The sequence below is a fragment of the Excalfactoria chinensis genome, chromosome 15 (assembly GCF_039878825.1).
Source record: "Excalfactoria chinensis isolate bCotChi1 chromosome 15, bCotChi1.hap2, whole genome shotgun sequence".
Lineage (NCBI taxonomy): Eukaryota > Metazoa > Chordata > Aves > Galliformes > Phasianidae > Excalfactoria > Excalfactoria chinensis.
Window position 1 is genome coordinate 8888249 of NC_092839.1, and position 21076 is coordinate 8909324.

At 45.0% G+C, this 21076-nt stretch overlaps 1 protein-coding gene across 1 annotated transcript; it reads right to left on the minus strand.

The window, feature by feature from the left end:
- Positions 1–13: 13 nt before the first annotated feature.
- PRPF6 (pre-mRNA processing factor 6) lies at positions 14–19796 on the minus strand. The gene is made up of 21 exons (XM_072350152.1): positions 19598–19796; positions 19235–19403; positions 18681–18799; positions 18003–18081; positions 17110–17286; positions 16453–16608; positions 15805–15899; positions 15202–15358; positions 14818–14980; positions 12794–12912; positions 12045–12263; positions 11341–11463; positions 10629–10750; positions 9450–9588; positions 8347–8466; positions 7474–7650; positions 6474–6607; positions 6086–6177; positions 4549–4663; positions 2156–2282; positions 14–1437 (listed from the first exon to the last, which is right to left on the minus strand). Exons 1-21 carry the CDS (start codon positions 19666–19668, stop codon positions 1285–1287), a joined length of 2826 nt encoding a protein of 941 aa, XP_072206253.1. The 5' UTR covers positions 19669–19796; the 3' UTR covers positions 14–1284.
- Positions 19797–21076: the final 1280 nt, after the last annotated feature.

Genomic DNA, 21076 nt, shown 5'->3' on the forward strand with positions numbered 1-21076 from the left:
CATTGCAGACAGGACCCATATAACTTGTTTATTGAGCTCTATATATAGCTACATTTCCTAGGTGCCATCATCTGCTTAAAAACACTAAAGACATCTACGAACGTTCAAGGGCTCTAAGATGGATGATCCCATTTATCTGTGAAACAAAAGAGAACGTAAAAGCCCTGCACAGCAGATGCAGTGAGCGGGCTGGGCAAGGGGTGTTAAAACAGACACCAATGAGGCATCCTAAGGCTCCCAGCACATCCACAACCAACCCAGGCAGATACATTCCCAGAGCAGGGAGAGCCTGGTTAAGCTGGAAGGCTCCTGCCATCACATCCACAAGGGCAAGTTTGCATTCAAAGAGAACATAAGGAAACAAAAACACGAGCTGTATTTTATACATTTTAAACCTTCAATAAGGTTTTCTTTTTTCTTCCAGCTAAACACGGTATATGACACGCACACACAGAGCCAAATACTTGCCATATATCTAAGCTCAATGAATGGTCACAAGAAAGTCCATTAGGTCAAAATAATACAGATTCCAAGCCTCGTTACTTTAAAACAGGCCTGTGCTTAATGAAATTGGGCACCTGGAAGAATAAGCTCATAGAATAAGGTCATACTATGTACATTAAAAAAGAAGGAAGTCTCTAGAAGTACATGCTGGAATTTCACACAACGCTCCACCTGGTCAGGTCTGAGGAGCACTGAGCTGTGCTGCAGTTTGCCAGCAGAGGAGGTCAGTTGGACAGCAAGGATCACCCCAACCATCCCCCTCTGCTGCCCAGCAGAACCCCCCACCTCCTCCAGGAGCATTTAGAAACAACAGAGCTGCTAAAAAGAACCAGCATCAGGTGGGCCACACACTACCAGAAGTGCACAGAGAAGGGACAAGGACAGGCACTTTACACTACAGAGGAACCCAGAGCACAGCTGGAGACTAGAAACCACACAGGCAGTAATTAAGGCTTGTATTTAGAGCGGGGATTCAGGTGTCAGAATCAAAGTGCCAATGCAGCCTTACACTCAGCTCCCCTGTGTTTACCAGCAGCAACATCCAGATGGGATTTAGATGCACTTGTGCCACAGGAGCTGATTACTGCACGGTGTGAGCCTGGAGCACTATTGCTGGGAAAAAGGAGGAGGAATCAGCATTTCTCTTGGACGAAAGCTCTTTCACACTGCCATCTATCTCCTGTCCTCTGAGCTCTGTGCCACTGTCAGGGCAAACAAACTGAAAGCAGGAAAGCAGACAAGTCCTACAGAGGAGTCCAATGCAGCCAAAGCCAGCAAACTCTAGAAGGTGTTTTTCAGCTTGGCTGCCACAAGCACCAGGATCTCTCCGATCTTCTTCTGCCAATTCACGATGTCTTTGGAGACATCACACCAAAGCTCTCCATGGCGGGGTTCAGCGTTCTCACAGCGCTTCCTCACCTCCTCCTGTTGTTCCTACACAGAAGAGAAATGACAGATATCAGGACTGTGAATGCTCTGACTTGATCCAGCAAAGGGCCAACCCGCTTACCCAAAGCCTTCCTTCAGCCCCCACCAAGGGCAGTGTGGAAGGAAGTTTTAATCCCAACTCAGCAGCAGCAGCAACCCTCCTGGCCTTGCTAAACAAACTGGCCTAATTCCATTCAAGCAGGTTTGGGCTACCCCAAAGAAACCGCAGCAGAAACTTTCTTTGTGTTACCGCCCCACAGGTCAAGTGAGAGAACTCTGTGAAGTCACAAGATAACATTTCCATCAGTTCACTAATAACAGGCAGTAAAAACTGCCATAGAGATTAGAAGTGTTCCTCCAGCTGTGCCCATATGCAGCCTGTGCTCAGCACTCGGGAAGACACGGAACAAGTTGAACAAATCTAGCATCACAACTACAGGAAAAACCTCCTATGGGAAAGCTTGCATTTTACAGAAGGAAGATTGATTTCATAGGGCTTTGCATGAACTAGCATGACTGTGGATAGCAAAGCAGCCAGGAAGACAGCTCTGCTAATGACAATTGCCTCACCGCACATGCCTGTGCCTGCTCACTCATGACCAGGTGTGACAGCATCAGCCTTGTAAGCCAGCAGCAGCAGCAGCAGTGTGCTCTGCCCAGCACTGCAGCAAATCCCAGTGCTGAGTAACCAACAACCAACCAGGGATTCCAGGTCCACGCTCACCTCTGTGCCATGCTGGAGCTCGAACTTGTAAAAGAAAGCCCAGGCATCTCCCAGGTCAGAATCAATCTTCACTGTTCGGTGGAACCATTCTCGGGCCTTTGTTATTTTTCGCTCGCTCCAGAATAATCTGTTGGGAAAAGCAAATAAATAAGCAAGGGGAACGCAGCAATCAGCAAGCCTTGTGCAGGTGCTTCATTTCTTTGTTCTCCCAAGAAAGAAATGCCAGATTCCACAGCCATCTGCTAACTGTGTTACCCCTGGGAAGGAAAGAGACATGAGAGGACTGAGCACTTCCACTGCTTCCTCTTCACTCTGCTCTCAGTCAAAGGAAGAGACAGACACTCCAAAGAAGGGCAGCAGTCATCACTTTCTGAATTCAATCCTTGCTAACCTGACTGTTCATGAGGATGGATAGTGATAGAACAAGAGGGAACGGTTTAAAACCAAGACAGGGTTAGTTTAGGTTAGATATTAGGAGGAAGTTCTTCTTCCAGAGGGTGGTGACACACTGGAACAGGTTGCCCAAGGAGGCTGTGGATGCCCCATTCCTGGAGGCATTCAAGGCCAGGCTGGATGTGGCTCTGGGCAGCCTGGGCTGGTGGTTGGCAGCGCTGCACATAGCAGGGGGTTGGAATGAATTGATCATTGTGGTCCTTCCTTTTCAATCCTGGCCATTCTATGACTCACTCTATGATTCTAACTCATTCATTCAGTTTTGCTGTGAAAAGGAACAGGGTTATATGCATCCAAATATTTTCCTTCTCTTCGTTTCTTACTATTTCCCGTTGATTTTAGCACCTTCACAATTAAATAACTTCAAGCAGTTGCAAATTGTACACGTTGTTAATGGAGCAATGACTGCATGCAATCACATATGCTAGGAACACTCCAATGGAGCAGAGCTCTCCTGCCATCCCCACTTCACCAGGAAAGACACACATGTAACACTCCAAGCTCAAATTCAACCCTGGCACAAAACCCAATGGCTGCCATTTCAAAAAAAGGCACTTGTGAATCCTGAAATTTCTGCCCAGTAATTAACCAGCTGAGTCAATAGTCTATTGGGTTTCATTCCTTCGCATTAAAGAGTTCATTTGAGCTAGCAAGGTCCTTATCAAATCAAACAGCCATCCCTCATAAAGAGCTTAGCCAGCCATAAAATTATACAGCTTATGTGATTGTTTTTAAGCCCTATAATACTCTTGATTGTTCCACGTTAAATAAACTGTGATTTAAAAGGGCACCAACAATGACAGCAGAGGCTAAACACCTGCAAGTAGTGGCCATGTTCAAGCTTTCCACAGATGTGTGACTGACCACGGCATTACCGTGCCTACAAGCAAGTCACGATGGGAGGCAGAAGCTGTTTGTGTTGGGATCAGCTGCTCAACTGCCTGAGGTGGCACCAGAAAGTGCTTGGAAGCTGTTTCAACAAAGCAAAAGTTAACATTTCTCTCACTTGCCGCTAAGGCAGAACAAGGCAGCTGTGATCTGTCAGAACCCAGCATTGCAGTCACTGGAGTGTATCCTGCAGTTTTCTTTGGCCTCTAAAAAAGAGTTGTGAAAGAATTGGGCAACTCTTTGGGCTACATGCTTTCTGCTTTAACCTCTGCTGCTATTCACAAAGGAAGAGAAGCCTGTTCCAGTCATAACCGCTGCGGAGCGGACTGCAATCAGATGAGAAGGGATATGGAGTGAGTCAATTCTAATAATAGTTCTTCATCACTGGAGACCTCACAACTTGATCTAGAGAAGCAGACAATTCCTAGTAGACTATCTTCCTGTTCTAGTGAAGCAAACTAGAGTGTGACTTGTAGTCTGCATTCCAGGAAGGGTCACCACTGAAAGAAAACTGACATAGCAGAAATCTGTGCAGGGAGAAGACCAAAACAACACAAAGTAGCTTAAGATTAGAAGTGTCTGACAACCTGGGATAGAGAGAAAAGATGAAGCATCAGACGCTTAAAAAGCAAACATCAACCAGCAGAAATGGTCCATGTTTCCAAAAATACTTAAAACATATCCTGTGAAACCAAAGTAAGCCTAGCCCATCTGAAAGCACGACAAAGTTCCATCTAAGGGGCACCAAGATGGTTTTCAAACCCAGCAGTAGAAAAGGACTCAGTGTGAACATATTACTGTCCATGCTGCACTCCCAAACCCACCAGGAGAGCCTGAGGGCAGGCTGACATCCCTTGTTCTGAATCAAGGGAGAGCAGCAGATTTGCAGTTACTAGGAGACAGCTTGAGAGCTGCTACTTGCTCTGAGGCTTATTAGAGCTGCTGCAGCCAGCATCACGTGGCCGTGCTCAAGTGCAATGTTTCATCAGGGATGCAGCTACACACACACACACAAAATGAGTGTCTTTACTACATCGGGCACGGGAACTTACTTGGCCACAGCCAACAGAACATGTGGGTCATGCTCACACTTCTTCAGGGCATCCACACTCTTGGTCTTCCGTTGTGGTCGCGCTTCAAGGAAAATTGCCTCTGACCACAGGATTCCTTAATCAAGTAAAGTAGAAAGATTTAGTGTGAATCAGAGATTAATCCTCCCCATCATCAGGCCATGCTCTATAAAGTGAGCAGTACTACTGTGCCCATCCCAGAAGTTATCCCTGCACCTCCACCTTGTCTCAAATTGCTCTTTCAGCACGGATGCTTCATTCAGTACTCTGAAATATAGCAAAGGACCCTCAGCTCTGAATGTTTCTGTACCACAACACCAGTGTGCACGAGCACAGAGCTACAGCCTTTCCCATAAGACACCACACACAGCAGAGGGGAACTCAGCAGCAGCAGCAAGTTGGTCTGAATGGAAAGCTACAGTGGCAGGTGAAGTCCCACAAGGTGTAAAGTACACCACTTGGGAGCAGTTTCAAAGGTGCCAAAGAACACCACAGTATTATTGATGCTGGCTCTCCACACATATGATGAAGGACACGGTAGGGCCAGGAAAGCTGGGTTTAATCCCTAGTTCCTTTCACTGCCAAAAGCAAGAAAGGAAACATGCTCAGAGGAGCATGAAATCTTCAGTTCCTAATGTCAGTCAACCATACCTGTTGATCACCTCAAGGCAAAGCCTGAAAGCTTGGGTCTGCCAGGACTCTATCAAAGCACTCTCACTTCCCATAAACTGCACATGGGGATTAACACAGACACAGCAGTGACAGTCTGCAGCAGAACTCTTCCCCTCTTGTTCTCAAGATTTGCTCTTTACATACAGAGTCAAACCATTCTCACAGACCTCTATTTCCAGGCCTGCTGAGGACACAAACACTGATGTATTTCAGTTCATGATTTTACCCTTTTTTCCATCTATGTCAGCCATAAGCAGTGGTAATCAGATCAGCAACTGATGGACACAGGCCAGGTTTACACTACTGTAGGTGTCTAACAAACTAAACCCTGCAGGTTTTTCTTCCTGGTTTGTAAACTTTTAAGAGTTGGAAGTTATTTTATTTAAACAAAATCTGAGATCTTACTGCCTATTTCCATAGCAACGGGCAGATTCTAGAGCCCGAGGTGGCAAACACAACAAGTGTTAGGTCCTTCACAAAACAAAGCTGGTATTACTTTGTTGGCCCATTTACAAAGCAAGCAGCTTGCAGTGAGTTGATCAAGCCACAAAAGTCACTTAACTCCCATTACTTCACTGGGGGAGACTTAAGCAGTCATCAATTAAACACCTTTTAAAACCAGCCTGAAGGCAAACTAAAAAGGCTTGCCCTGTGGTAGGTTACTACACTTCCTACTGAAGTGACATCTCTCCAAAGATGTCAACACCTTCAAAGAATTAAAGCCTTCCCACAATTCTGTCAAAAAGAAAAAGAAAGGAAACATGCACTTTCTCCTCCCATCCCAAGAGCCTTTCCTAACTGAGCAAACACATAACTGGGTTTAAGATCAAAATGAGATCCAGCTCACCTGAATTGGGGCATTCTTGCAAGGCTTTGGCCATCAGAGTATTTGCAATGTTCTTCAACCCAGCTCTGTACTCCAGTCGCACAGACTCTAACCTGGTAATAAAGAAACCCAGTGATGATATTTATTGTAACACATTCATTCACTCTGGAACACAAATCAACTCTGAGTCACATGAAAGTCACTGGAAATTACAAACATGCCCATATGAACACATGGCTCCTCAGAGTAGCTACACAGCAGCCAGAATCTCCAGAGCCCTTCTTATATTCAGAAGAAGTGCTAGGATAGGTCTGCTCATAAGTTCTGTGATCAAATACCTGAGGTGTGAGACGCCTGATGCATGCATTGGTCTTGCAGCTCAAACTAAGTTCACGTCTACATAACTCACCATAGATCTGCATTCTTCGGATTCTTTAGGCGAGACTTTTCCAAGATAGCCCTTGCTCTGGTCAACTGTCCCACCTTCTCTTCCAGTCTGGACAGCAAAAGCCACAGAGGTATGGAATGGGGACACTTTTTCAGCTGTTTAATATGATAATAAAAGGTACGGTTACTACATAGATCTGAAAACACTATAACCCCCATAGAAAAGGAATTCCTTCCTTGCATCTTCCTGAGGAGTTCAAAAGTGAGATAAAAGTGACCACAACTCTCAGCTTTCTCCTAGTTAATCACATAGCACTAAAACAGTAGAAATCTAGTTTCTCCTACAACCAAAACAGCAAGAACAGCACTATGACTAATCTTTTCCAATGCCAAGTAAAAAGAAAGAATACACCTCCCTTAACAGTACATCTATAACCTGTGCTCCATCTAGAGATGGAGAGCTCTAATAAATAACAAATCACACCCACAGAGTATGCAGGAAACACATTGCCCCTGAAGCTCACAAAGTCATTAGGATACAGACACTGGCAGAAACATGCTTCCCCATTACCTTCAGGGCAGATGAGTTTCAGGAGCATTCCTACAGGACACCAATTACCATTTAGAAGACACATGAGTACTCAGCAGACCATCTCCTTTTACAGTGTTTACCTAACCTTATTAGCAGGGTCTTCTGTTAAGAAGTTCTGCTGTCAGTCCTTGCAGGTCTTAGAGAATTATTGTGTAATGACTTCATTCCTGCTAGTGAGTAGTCAAGCATACAGCAAACTCTATCAAGCAAGAAAGCAAATTCTGCACACACACACCAGCTAAGAGATAAATTCTCACTGCTTATTTCAACACCCTAATATTTTTCTCTTACTGTTTTAACCAATGACAGGAAGAGAACAGAAATCACCTCCAAAGTTAATCTAGGACAGAGCCTTCTCCATCCTGATTTGAAGACAGACATCTGTCCATATCACAAGCGCAAAGCAAGCTTGCAATAACATGCATCTTACCCCTTGATTGTAAGCCTCCCTTGCTTTCTCTACCAGCTCCTTTTGTTCCTCGATTTGTCCTTTCATCATCCACAGTTTGGGGAAGTCCTCATAGTGCTTCAGAGCTTCCTCACAAAGCTCCTGTGCCGCAGCAATGTTTCCCAGCACCCATTCCAACTTCACAGACTTCATGAAGACCTGACAAAAAGACAGAGCTGTTTATCACTAGCAGCCATTGGGGAAAAAAAAACACAAGCAACAAAAACAAGAACTCTGCCAATGCAGTGGGTTCCCACGTCTGTGCATTCATTGGAAAGTTATTCACGAGCCTTAGTTTGGAGCAGAAGGCTCCCTGAGTGACAGGAGAGGAAGACAATCTAAAAGGACCAAATTTCCACAGAGCAAATCAGGTTTTTTCCTCTTACTTGGTCAAATTGAAATGATTCTGTACACACAGTTAAACATTTATCTCTACGGTTACTTCTGCTGTGATAAACACAAGACTGTAACTTTAAATAAATCCGATGAGCACTGTCTTTAGCGCAGCATAATTGAGTCTTCTGCAAAAAAATATTTTCACTCTCTCTTCTCCAAGACACGCTTTTATGCAACAGGAACATTATACAAACAGCTGTAAACTGGGAATTTCCTGACTTTTGCCATTTGTGTGAAAAAATGTGAAACCCTTCACTTGATCCCAGCCTCTGTTCCCATCATGCTGCAACCGAGTGTTGCAATTTGCTGGAGAAGTGCTACGGTGCCTGCAAAAGGCAATGGCAGGGAGCCATCCGGTCAATCACTTGAGGCCACAGAACTGAAGGAGCTCCTGCTTACGACTCTGCTCCCCCATTGCTATGAGAAGCCTTTGCCTCACCACCCTTCACACATCCCTACCCTTGCAGTGGGGGCACTGCTGCGAGCTTTTGCCAGCAGCCTCCTTGCTCTTTCATATTCATTGTTTTCCGACTCGAGCTTGACGGCAGCCAGCCAGATCTCCTCGCTGTTGGGGTTGGCCTGCAAGAACACAAAATGACAGACAAACGCATACAGTGAATCAACAGCAGATTTAATCCTTCGTTTGATCCAGATTAAAATTGAAGTCAGAGCTCTGTCAATCCACATTAGGACTTCTTTTCCCATTCAAGCTCCTCCCAATCTTCTTTGACCTTTGAAGTTCATAGAAATTGTACGAAACAGATGCGCAACACAAAGATGTGTTTCAGTTGAAAAGCTGGATGCCTCTCAACTGTTGAAAAGCGTTAATGCTTGATCTCCTGAACTCGCAGTTTAACTCCTGCAAAAATCAGAGAGTCCGTCACAGTGAGACCCTCACTTCATTATCCCTGAACAAAACAGCCAAAGCTCAGATTCCCAGCAGAGGGCTGTGAACAGCACTCCTCCAATACAAGTCATTTCTCAGTAACAATCACGTCAAGAAATCTTCAGAATATTCACAGAAAGAACCAAGGCCAAATTCAGGAGATGAGCCTCTTTCACCTCCTTGCTGAGGAGCTGCCATTTATTTTTTGCTCCTCAGCTCCTGAGGTCTCATCCCATGTTAGAGCTGCACCTCTCTGCCCATCTTCCAGTATCCAGTGGACAATTCCATTTACTTTGTTTTAGACTAGGGGATTTGGTCCTAACCAAAGGTAAAGCAGCAACCTCGCTAATTGGGGCAGATCACTACCCTGTCAACTGCAAAGAGCAAGCACAAGGCAATGCAGATCCATGGCTGGGTGTGGTAGAAGCAATGGTACTAAAAGTAATGATCTGTGAACTCACAGCTCGGTGTGATAACACTAAAAGAGCAGTAATGCATTCTTGCTTCCAGCTTGCTAATATTTTACAGGAGAACATTTTTGACAAATTAAACTATCAAAGAACAGAGGAAATCTCATATCAAAAGGTGGCAGAAATCAGGTGAGCGCTGACAGAAAAAGCCTCACCATACTCTTTAATTCACATTTACCACCACTACAGAAACCTAACATACCCACCTGGAAAGCCAGGGCCAAGATGCTTCTGGCTGCTGGCACATCTCCCGCCAGCCACTTCGATTTGGCTCCCATGAGCCACAGCACTTCTGCTTTGGGACAGTGAGCAACAGCTCTCTGCAAAAGTGCCTCCAAGGATTCTCTGAGACAAGAAAGAGCAAGTTACAATCACCCAAAGCGCTGCCAAAGGCGAGCTCTCACACTCAGCTTCCACTATCACTCAATGCTATAAATATTGTTGCAAAGTCCAACGCTGTAAACCTTGATAAGTTGTTTCATAACAAGGAAAGGGTGGGGTCTTTTTTCCACAAGGGTTCTGAAATCAGTGCTCCACAAACGGCTCATTGTTCAGACACCTTTGTTTGATGGCTGCTGAGACACTCTGCGTATAAACAGCTCATTTGTCTTGGAGGGAGCCAGTCTTCTAAACAAACCTCAGCAGAATCCAAGACAGGAAGTTTTTCAGAATTATTAGATGAAACTGGCTTGATCTTATTGACATTTTCTTCCTCCTCTGGAAAATGCACTTAAATGTAGAACAAGGGGCTTAAAGGCCAGACACCACCAGGACACACAGGAGAATAACATCAAAGGCAAAGACACACTTGTTCCAAAAGCATGACACAGAACTCTGTCTCCACAGTCACTTCCACACAACAGCCACGTTTAGCTTTAGCAAGACTAACTCCATCTGCATGAGAAGTTTACCATACAGACTGCTTGCTTTATTATAAGCTTCGTACAGGAAGGTTCAGATGTGTGGAGCTTTGTGAATAAACACCAAAATAAGAGGCCCAAGCTGCGACAGTGTAATACTCTTTCATAATTTGACATTATGAGAAAATGCCAGAGCTGTTCAGACTCGATACTGAAGTAGTTTATCTACACAAGTTAAACAAAACACTTGCTGCATTTCTTGGTGATGTCATTCTGTATTCCCTATTTTCTAGGAATGCTTTCTCAAAGATTTCCTAAAGCACTCTTTAGGACCTCACCAAGAAAATAACCTGATCGCAGCAAAGGTCAGACCTGCAAACAATGCCACTGAGCTTTCACCAACTAATTCTGCCTGTAGAACAACACATTTTATTGCTGACCTTGTAGCTCTTCTGCCCTCCCAATCTATCACACTGAGCTGAGAAGGCACAGCACCTTCAGCTGAGGATGATGCAGTGCACGTACCTTGTCCCATGGTTCTTTTCAAAGTACGCTGCTCTCAGCCACACGCTCTTCTTGCTTGGGAAGACTTGCAAGGCATAGGCATAAATTGCTCGGGCACACTCCAGAGCATTGTGAGCAACACACTAAGGAAAAGCAGAGCAGAAATCAAGATTAAAGTTGCAGTGAAATCAAGGGCAAGACAGGACAACATGTGTGAAATTCAACACAGAACTCAGAAACTTACCATATGAATTGGGACATTACATACTTTGATAATATTCCAGTTGTCTCTTTCAGTGCTCAAGTATCGTGCCAAAATATAACTTAGTTTGTGGCACATATTTAAACTACCCCCCAAATGCAAAGAAAACGTGGTAAAACTTTCACACAATCCCTGCTCAATCCTACATCCCCTCTTCAACTACAACATTTACACCTTGAAACTCAACTCTTAATTTGCTGAACAAGACCTTAATCTTTGTTGACAGCCCATAAATAAACAAAGAAATCAGCAAACCCTCTATTAAGAGTCACCAACTTCCTGCTTAATGAAAATTCAAGTATCAAAAAAAGCTCTCCAATACCATAACCCCGAGAGGAGGGCTGGCCAAATGCAGGCAGATGCTGTGCACATCACATCCACTTTCAGTGATTAAAACAAATCTTACTTTCCTGCCTCCAGTTCCCCTTCCCCCAGTTTAGAAACAAAACACAGCATCACAGCTGGACATACACTGTCTGCATCTTCCATCCAGGTATGTTTCCGATCTTCTTCCTCGATCCCAATCCCAATCACAGCTCGCATGATTGCCTGGCACGTGGCCACGCTTCCAGCTTTATCACACTCCTCAGCATCCTGGGGACAAGAACAAAAGCTGCTCATTTGAAACATCAGCACCGTACAGAGGCTGCGTTCTGTAAACATCATCAGAAAACCTGGCTCCATGTGTTAGCTGTGCCTGCTTCAAACAGCCTCAGGAGGCACTGTGAGCCAATAAAGGACTAACAGAATATTTCCTGTCTGCTGCATGTGCAATATTTGTATTGACTTTCTACAACACCCTCCAAAGACCCCTCTGGCAAACAGGTGTCTTTTAAGCCAGAAGACATATGCAAGACATATATAAATCCTTATAACTGGAGGCTTAAAGCTTCCCTCCTACTTGAGGCAGCAGCTGCTTCAACTCAAAGCTGGTTATTTTCCAAGAAGTAAATCTGACATTCCACAGCTCAACAAGCAAACTGCCATCCCAGTGGATCACTTATCTCAGCCCTTGGCACTCCTCGGTGTTTTAGTCTCACCTAGTTTTTTTTCCACAGGGATCTCCACTCATAAGCCCAGGGCAAATTTGCTCTAACCCAGCATTGAGAAACATGAAGCTCCAAAACAGAACCTGTAGGGCTCATCTGGGTCACTAACCAAGACCGGGCTGATACCTGTATCCATTGCTCTCTGTTGATTTCCACACCGTTGGCCCTAAGAGATGTGATGGCTCTGTCGATGATTTTCTCCACCATCTGGGTGTTTCCATTGGCTTCCTCCAGCTTGGCAGCAGTGATCCAGATGTGACGATCTGTTGGAATATTCTCACGGGCTTTGTTAAGGACTTTACGAGCATTCTCATATGTCTCCAGCCTTGCCAGAGCAAGCCACAGCTGCAAAGCAACAAAATATGTACTTTAGATTAGAACAAGGAGACGACAACGCCTCCGTATGGCAGAGCCAGCCTGAAGAGCTGAGCAGCTTTATTCTGTTTGCTACCAGTTGGCAACTGTCCTCATGCTGTACAGGCAGGCTGCAGAACACCAACGCAGAAATAGCAGAACCAGAGTCTACTATGGCCCTCAGAGCTAAATCTTAATCATTTCAAGGTATTGCCTTCATTTGGCAGGCTTATGCACTAATATTTACTGCCCGTATCACTTTTTAAACAGCTGAATAGAAGATGCTCTGGTTCAGCATTTCAGAAACAAGCAGGAAAAATTTACTCAGGAAAATGAAGTATATAATGACTACTAGACAATTAAGTCAAGGGAAAAGAAAGCAAAAACACAGGCCACTACTCATCACATCCTTCTGCCTTGCAGAAAGCTACGGTGCTCACCTGCCTTCTGCTTTCAAAGCTCTATTAAAAACCTATAGCAGAAAGCAGGGGGTGGTTGTATTTGACTTTTCTGAAGCTTACTTCCACACTAGTAGGGCAGCACTCCACAGCACGGCTCAGCATGATTCTGGCATCCTCAGGTTCTTCCAGCTCCACGGCTGCCTTCCACAAACGCACTGAATTTGGAACATGCTCAAGGGCTGGAGAGGCAAAGACAGTTATGCAAATCAGGAGAAAGAAGTTTAGCAAAGAGAAATGCAGTTTTTAAAGATAACACATTTAAAGACTTAGGCCCATTACAGATAAATTTCCCTGTGAGAGAAATGGGAGAGGAATGTAATTATATTTACTCTTGTTTCAACCATGGGAACTTAAAATGAAAATAAAGAAAATAACAAAATCTTAATTTTAATTGGAAACAGGTTTGGCCAAGACAAGGGCTTTTCTAATCGCAAGCTGTAATTACATCCTGCAGTAAAACACCTCGCTGAGCAAAGCCTCAAATCTCAGCACAGTGAAAGGGATTGCTGTACTCTGATGAATACCTGAGATAATGTTCTAATACACAGAGCACTGATAAAAAAATAATTCCAAATATCTAAGGTTTAAATCTACATTACTCTAATAAACAATTTAGACTTGCTAGGATTTCCATGCCGTATGTAAACGTGCTACAGCAACACAGCACTGAACACATCCTCTATCAATGGGCACAGTGTAACTGCAGAACAAGTTGCACCTAAGACTACATTGGAATTAGCCAGGCTTCCATGTATTGCTGTTCCTTTAAGCACTCCTGGGAAGGCTGAGGCACACTGCTGAGCACCAACTTCAGAGCACATCTGAGCTCTACAGAAACACACAGAACATTTACAAGTAGCGTGCACTGAGGTTTTGGGCATTAACCATTCCACCTCAAGTCTACAGCAGCAGGAGATTTTTCTGAAGTACTTTAAGTGAATAATATCAGCTTGCAAGAGCTGTGAAAGCACTGCTCAGCAGGACGGAGAATGTTTTTGTAGATAGAGCGTTCGATTTTTACACCTTGAGATGTATTCTGAACACTCTGCTTGCTGTCTCTAGTCAGAGAGAGGCTTTAAAAGCTCCAGAGGTTCAGCTGGATGGTATGAATGCACACAGCCAGGAGACAGAAGAGAAAAATACATGATGAGAGACCATACCCTCAGTTACATGACCTGGCCACAAGCCTTATTTTTGAACAAACACTGGGTTAAACTGTCTCTTATCTTAAGGCTGTACATCCAAACTGTTCCAAGTGCTGCACTGCTGATGTTCCCTAGATAGTACAGGGGCACCGTGAAGTTGATTCCTAACAGAGACTGCAAGCAGTAGGATAAACTGTATTCCACACCACCAACAGCTTTGTGTCAGAATTTAAGCAGGTGGCTCCATACTGGAACATGATGCGATGCTTAAAGTGAAAGGACAGACTCTGAGCTTAATGCAAAAGTAATTGCTTTCATACAAGATGCCTTCCTTCCCAAGCTGGACCTACAAATCCATTTCTGCTCATGTAAAAGCATTCTCTCACTCAACATCCATTATTATTCTTGCAAAAAAAGGTGTCACAGGAGCAATGCTCCATAGAACAACGCACTGTTTAGCCAGTGAAAAATAAAACAAGCTACCAAATAGTGCTTCTCATGCCCAAAGAGGCCATTTCACACCAATATGCAACATAGACACAACAGTAAGAGGCAGGAGGCAACCTACATCCTTTGAAGCCAAGTCAATCTAATACTGTTGACTGCATCACAGGGATGTATTAAGCATATTAAATACAGATCCCTTTCCCTGGCTAGATTAAAGTCCTGAGACATCATCAATGCAATCTGGTAGAGACACATTAATTTAAAGTAATCAAAGAACACTGTGAAGCTGTAAGGACATCCTGGGTTCAGGACAACACAACAAACTGCTATTAAAACAGTAGTCATTTCCATCATTAAGGCATACATTATTAACAACTATTTCCACTAAGAAGGCAAAAAAAGAAAAAGTATTTAAAGTAGAACAATTTACAACACAATACAAACGGAGGGAGACTCAAAGACTTCATTCCCTGGCCCTGCAGCAGCTCTCACCTTTCCTCAGGACACGCTTCTTTGCACGGATATCTGTCTCCAGCTCTGCTGCTCTTATGTAGATTCGGACTGACTGAGGGAGGTGACGGACAGCCTGGGCTACAACAGCCTTGGCTGTATCTCCAGGCTGAAGCCGAGCAGCTTCTAGCCAAACATCTTCACTCTGTCAAGAAAAAGAAGCAGCCTTCTTTCACATCAAAAGGATTACTGTGAGCAAGAGCATAGAACGTAGCTTTTAGCTAACTATGGGTTCTTCTAATATTGCACATAGTCAAGTAGTATCAGTCTATAGCTAACAGCAGCTTAACAGAGAGATGCTGCTGCTTGTAACCACAACCTTCTACTGTCCTGCAAGGATTAGCAGGGAAGCAAAGAAATTCTGACCTTGGGGCACATCTCAGTTCCTTTCATGATGAGATTCCGAGCCACCTGCAGTTTGCCAGTGACTTCTTCCAGTCGGGCTGACGCTATCCAGGCTGGTGGATGATGAGGATTGGTTTCTCGTACAGATTTCAGGAGCAAACGAGCTTTTTTGATATCACTAACGAAGGAGAAAGACAGGCAGAAATGTTTTCAGCACACTAGCAAACAATTCTCCTGAATCACTAAGTACTTTCATTAGTTTCCCACATCCCCACACAGAGGCACAGTACCCGTGACCTCAAACTTTTCCATATTGGTGACAAGTCGCATGCTACAGCTTGCTAATATTCACTAACACAACCAGACTGCAGAGAGAAACTGTTTAGTATTTAGGTATGATTATTCAGGAACTACAGCCAGGGACTCGCAGCTGGAAGCTAATAAGCAACAGCACCAATTGAATTCAAGTTTTATCATCAAAATTTGCACATACCAAAAACTCACCTGTCATCCTTTACAAATTAGATGTCAGCTGAAAGCCACCCACTCAGACAGATTCCCATTTATATGCAGGATCACAGCCATTATTAAGAGGCTTAATCGGCTAATCCTACTTAAACTTACTTGATATCTCCTCCATGTGTGGGAATCATTGAATTCAAATCCGTCAGATATCCTTTTGGGTCCACCACAGTCTGCCCACTCACAGAATCCGACACCTGGGAAAGTCAAGTCAGCATCACTGAAATGATCATTTACAGCCCTGCTGCACACCTTCAAGACTGGAAAAGACACAGCTCCTATACAAAGAAATCTGAAGACATTTACCCATTACCATGACCAACATGGTGACAGATGGTTATGGCAGCAAAACAAGTCCTTACTTATTAGCTTTTTCCCCTCCACTTCTAGAACGCATGGACTTACTTTCAACTTAGCAGTTAAAAATATAGTACCACTAAAAATACAGAAAACAAGCAGCTTCGTTTTCAGTCGCTAAAAGGACTTCTAGCCTTAGCAGTTAAAGCCCATCCTTTTAGTGCAAATCAGATTTAAACAGGAAAAAAATCAATGATAGAATGGAAGTCAACAACACAATAACAATGTTTTCGGCATCCTGTCCTGAATAAATCCATACATAAGAAGTCATAGCTATTTCTTCTACCTACCAGCCAAGAGAAAGAAAGACTACCCTAAAGCCACGTCTTCAATAGAAGCACCCCACCCACTCCTGGTACAACTGCAGCAGATTCTACCTTCTAGCAAGCTCACCTGGCTGAGCCTCATATCCATCAAGGTGTTCCTGGCTTGGCCAATCTTCCTCATATCCAATTCACCTGTTCCGGGTGTCATTAAGCCTGGAGTCATTCCTCCTGGGTATGGAGTATTCAAGCCCCCTGGATAGGGAGTATTCAATCCACCAAATTGCTAGGAACAAGAGAGAGAGAAACCAATTCCTAAAAATGTCTTCTGAGATGTCAAGAAAGAATTCAGGCTCTTTGCTCATCTGCTCTTACTGATTGATTGCCAAGCACAGATGCCACTATCCTGTCTTACTTCTGACCTTTTCCCCTGTGCTGATAACAACACAACTAGAACAGCAGCCTCCCTGAATCACGCGGCATTTCTTACACAGGTTTTACAAATCAGAAGATAACTCCAGATTAAGCAAAAGTCAGAAAACAGAAACAAGAAAGTAACCGAAAAATTAGAATACAAGCATTTGAGCCTCGCACGTTGAAACAATATCCACAAAGAAATCACAGACATCTGGTGCTGGTTCAGGGCCAGTCAGCCACTTCTGTAACTGCAGGACCACAGCATCCATAGTTCCTCTGAAAGACTCACAAACTACAACAGGATTTTTGTTAACCCTTGTCTCTATTTGCAAAGCACAGCTCGGACCATCAGCTTTGTTTCCATACTCACCGTCTGCCGTGGGTCCACAGAAGTGTGATTCTCCCCGGACTGCAAATGCTTTGCAAAGAAGCTATCAGGGACAGGAGTCAGCTTCTCATAGCGAGGATTCCTCTGGCGCTTGTTCCTGGCATCACCAACCTCTGGGATACTCAGCCACTCCTCTTCTGTGACCTCTGCTAGCTTCCTCTGTTCAAACATGAGTTGTCATCATTATTGCTTTGAGAAATGTATTTCTTCAAGCTGCTCATAGCCCTTAATGGATTATTTTTTTTTTCTTTAAAGAATTCAAGATGAATTAAAGACTTACAGGTCAAATATCAGATGTTTTCCTAATTAAATGTAAAAAAAGAATTATATGCACTTAATTATGGCTTGGTTTTAGTCCAGCCTGAGATTCCAAATCAATTTGTTCTGAAGCACAGCGCTGCAGATACACAAATTAACCTCAGTGCCTGCAGCAGCGTGCTTTATTACTAATCATTAAACAATGGCTTAAGTGGCATATTTTATTAAACAGAAGATTTAGAGTCAGTAGATCCCTCTCAACTCCTATTCCAAGGGCAACAAATTATTCATCTTCCAAAGACCAAAAGTGACAGTTATCCACAAAACAAGAGCACACATTCATCTACATAAATTTCACTAAGCTGTGTAACCACTGGAAAACGCTCAACAGAAGGAAGAGCTGTATTCCCACAGAACATATTCCCACTCATAATCCCCCCCTCGCAACAGTGAGTAACTCTGAATGCAGCTCTCAATAAAGAACCTTCTGCTTTCTCGGGAAAGTAATTGTAATCTAGAGAATAACAAAGTACTTGAACAGAATGTGAGCAAATTAATGCTGAACAGTCACCTCCCATAGCTCACACAGATACACTGAAGGCAATACGTTTCCTTACTTTCAAGTCTGAGAACTGCTGCTGAATTTTGGGTCGTTCCATACGGTATTTTTCTATCTCCTCTTTTTCTCGTTGTTCCCTTAGAAAAAGGAGTATTGAAGTTATGCTCAGAGTAAGGAGCCATTAAGCAAAGCAACACAGAAAGATGGATTCCATCAGAAGTAAAGAACAACAAGCTTTTCCAAGCACAGATTACAAACTGTGACAGAGGTCTCTCATCACATAAGACAACACTGTAGCATAAAAACAAACATTTCTAACCAAGGAAACTTCAGGATTTACCGTTCTCTTAGCTGCAGGCCAGGAGTGCAACAAGTTAACTAACACTGGTTTACAAGACAGCCACATCACACAACTCTTCTAATGATTTCCAGTGTGTTGTGCAATACGTGAGGTGTCAAAACCACTCCCTCAGCATCTCCCAAAATCAACTTCATAAACATCAGTGAAGCAATTCAAGCAAATCCACTCTCACAGTAAGTTGGGCAGAGTACCCATCAACCTTAAGATTTATTGCCCTCGTGTCTAAGAGGCAGCATTAAAACAAATGAAACCTCTCAACACTTCAGCTAGTAGACACAGATAACAATTACAATGGAAGATGGAGGAGGCAGAACAAGTCTTTGAAACACAGATGAACTGGGAAGTGTTCCATACCAGTGCTCTAGTTAATCCTACCTTCTTTCTTTCCTCCGTTCATCCATCCTTTTATCCAGAGCAGCATAAATAGCATCTGCTTCCTCATCATCTTTTTCATAGGGACCGCTTGAGAACAGGCTGCCAGCGTATCCATTGAACTGTGAATGTGAGAAAAGGGAAAGGCAAAGCAGCATCCTCAGTTTAAAGCTCCTGTTATCTACTGAGCACAGCCAACTATCATCCAGGACAATGAAAATGGGTGAGCAGGCTGTTCCTCACAACACTGCATCACATCAACACACCCCTTAAATGAAAGCAGCTTCCTCCTTCTACCATCCCTACTGTTTCCTGTCCCTCAACATTTCAAAAGCAAAAGTGCTTCGACGTTGCTTCTATTTCCACATTGCATCTACTAAGCAATAAACAAAATCCTCGCACATTTCCTTCCATCAATAACTTTATTTTTTCCCCCCTCTAAGAACTACTGAAAGCAAACAAAAAAAGAATAACAACCCAAAGCGGGACACGAGAGACTGCACAGGCCACACGAATCCATATCAAAGCACATCACAAAGCACATCGCATCATCTCACCTCATCGTAATTGGTGTCGTTCAGATCCTCATCATCATCATCTGCCGTTTGATTCTTCTTCATCTGATCTCCCACCGTCCTTTTCCCCGGCGGGGCATGACGATCATCCACCGGGTCGTTGGCATCACGGGCAGGGCCGATATCTGAGCGGGTGGTGAAGCCCGTGGCTCTGTGTTAGTAAAGCAGGGACGGTTCTTTAGCACATTGAAACCTCACCGCTACAAAAGCAGCCAACGGGAACCATCACTTCAAACATCGCTGCTTTCTAAGCGTGCAGGCCCCGGGACCGCGAGGGGCAACGGAGCCGGAGGATGCCCAGACCGCGACCCGAAGGGGGCACCGAGGGCCCGGAGACGGACTCACCCGCGGCCCAACCCCGGCACGTAGCCCAGGGGGGCGGGCATGCCAAGGAACGGCTTCTTCTTCTTGTTCATGGCGACGGCCGGTCAGCACAGACGGAGACGGCGGAGGCGAAAGCGGCGGAAGCGGCGGCGGAAGTGAGCGTGGTTACCCAGCAGACAGAGCGGCACTTCCGCTCCCGGTGTGTCACGGGGAACAGAGCGCCCCCTGCTGCTGCGGAGGTCCCGAGGGGAGGTGTTCGAGCTGAATGCGCATGCGCGCAGCTGCCGGCACCTGCGTGTGTGTTTATACGTGTGTGCACACGAGTGTGCAAGCTCACGCGCAGCCCTGCACAGGTCCCTGCACGCTACTTGCACTTGTACGCCTCTGCACACACATCGGCAAGCTTCCATGCATACATGCACGCTTGCACACACACATCCCTGCACCAAGCAATGATGGGGGGTGGGGGGGAAGTGTTTCTCTACCCCTTTGCTGCTCCTTGGGACCTTGTCGGGCCATTCCCCCGCTCCGTGCAGCACCTACCATGGGATGGATGCTCACATATAACAGCCACAGAAGCACTTTGTGCATCCAAGGGGCTCAGGGAACCCGAAATGCACGGGGTGGGAGGGCACGGGAGCTGCAAGGGGCTTTTGGGGTCAGGGCTGCTTTTGGGGCCATCCTTCCCTGCTGGGCTCCTTGTGCTCAGAGCAGATCACAGCTGCTGCAGCGAAGACAAATAGCCCCATTCTGCACAATGGCAAACCCAACCCCCAGCCACTCACTGCCCGTCTATTTTTGGGTTTGGCTGGAGCTGAAAAAAAAACCCACCTCCCTTGTGCCGAGCAGTTGGGTGCCAGCAGAGCTGCAGCGTTTCCCAGCTTTGGGGCAGGGTTTGGCTGTGGCCCATCTGCTGTTCCCCAGGTCTCACAGCCTTTATGGCCAGGCTCATATAAGCCCAAGGTGGGTCTTTTGCTCTCTGTTGAGAGGCTCTGAGAGCTGCAGGAGTTTCACTTTGGGGGATGTTTCCTACAGAACGTGGTGGGCAGCGCAGGGTGAGCACAGGGCTGAGGGCAGCTGGGAGCTCCCGATCTATGTTCTCTGCTCACACATCTGGCCAGAGCCTGCAGCACGGGCACAGCTCCAAGCAAGGAGAAAACTCACTGGTAGGCTCAGTAAAATCAATCCTAAATGATTTTTAATTGTCTTCATGTGCGTCCCTGGTGTTTATTACAAGCTACTGGGTGCAGGAGCAGCAGGAACTGATGGAGCCTGAGGTTTAGAGCCATACCTGGACACGAACTGGGAGCACTGGGGGCTCTGCGTGGGATTCCCAGTGATGTTGGAGCAGAGCGGTGCAGCATCCAGCCCTGAAATGTCATCACCCACTGGAATCCTGCTCTTTTTAGGGTAGATGTGGCACCAAGGGACACAGTCATGTCATGGCATGGTGGGGTGGGTTGGGCTTGGACTTGGGGATCTTGATGGTCTTTAATGACT

Excerpts from the sequence above, each read along its gene's own strand:
- PRPF6 (XM_072350152.1), bottom strand. The coding sequence starts at position 19,668 with ATGAACAAGAAGAAGAAGCCGTTCCTTGGCATGCCCGCCCCCCTGGGC. Across the intron at positions 17,287-18,002 it reads AGCAGTTCTCAGACTTGAAA|AGGAAGCTAGCAGAGGTCAC; the intron begins GTAAGGAAACGT and ends ATGTTTGAACAG. Across the intron at positions 14,981-15,201 it reads GAACTGAGATGTGCCCCAAG|AGTGAAGATGTTTGGCTAGA; the intron begins GTCAGAATTTCT and ends TTTTCTTGACAG.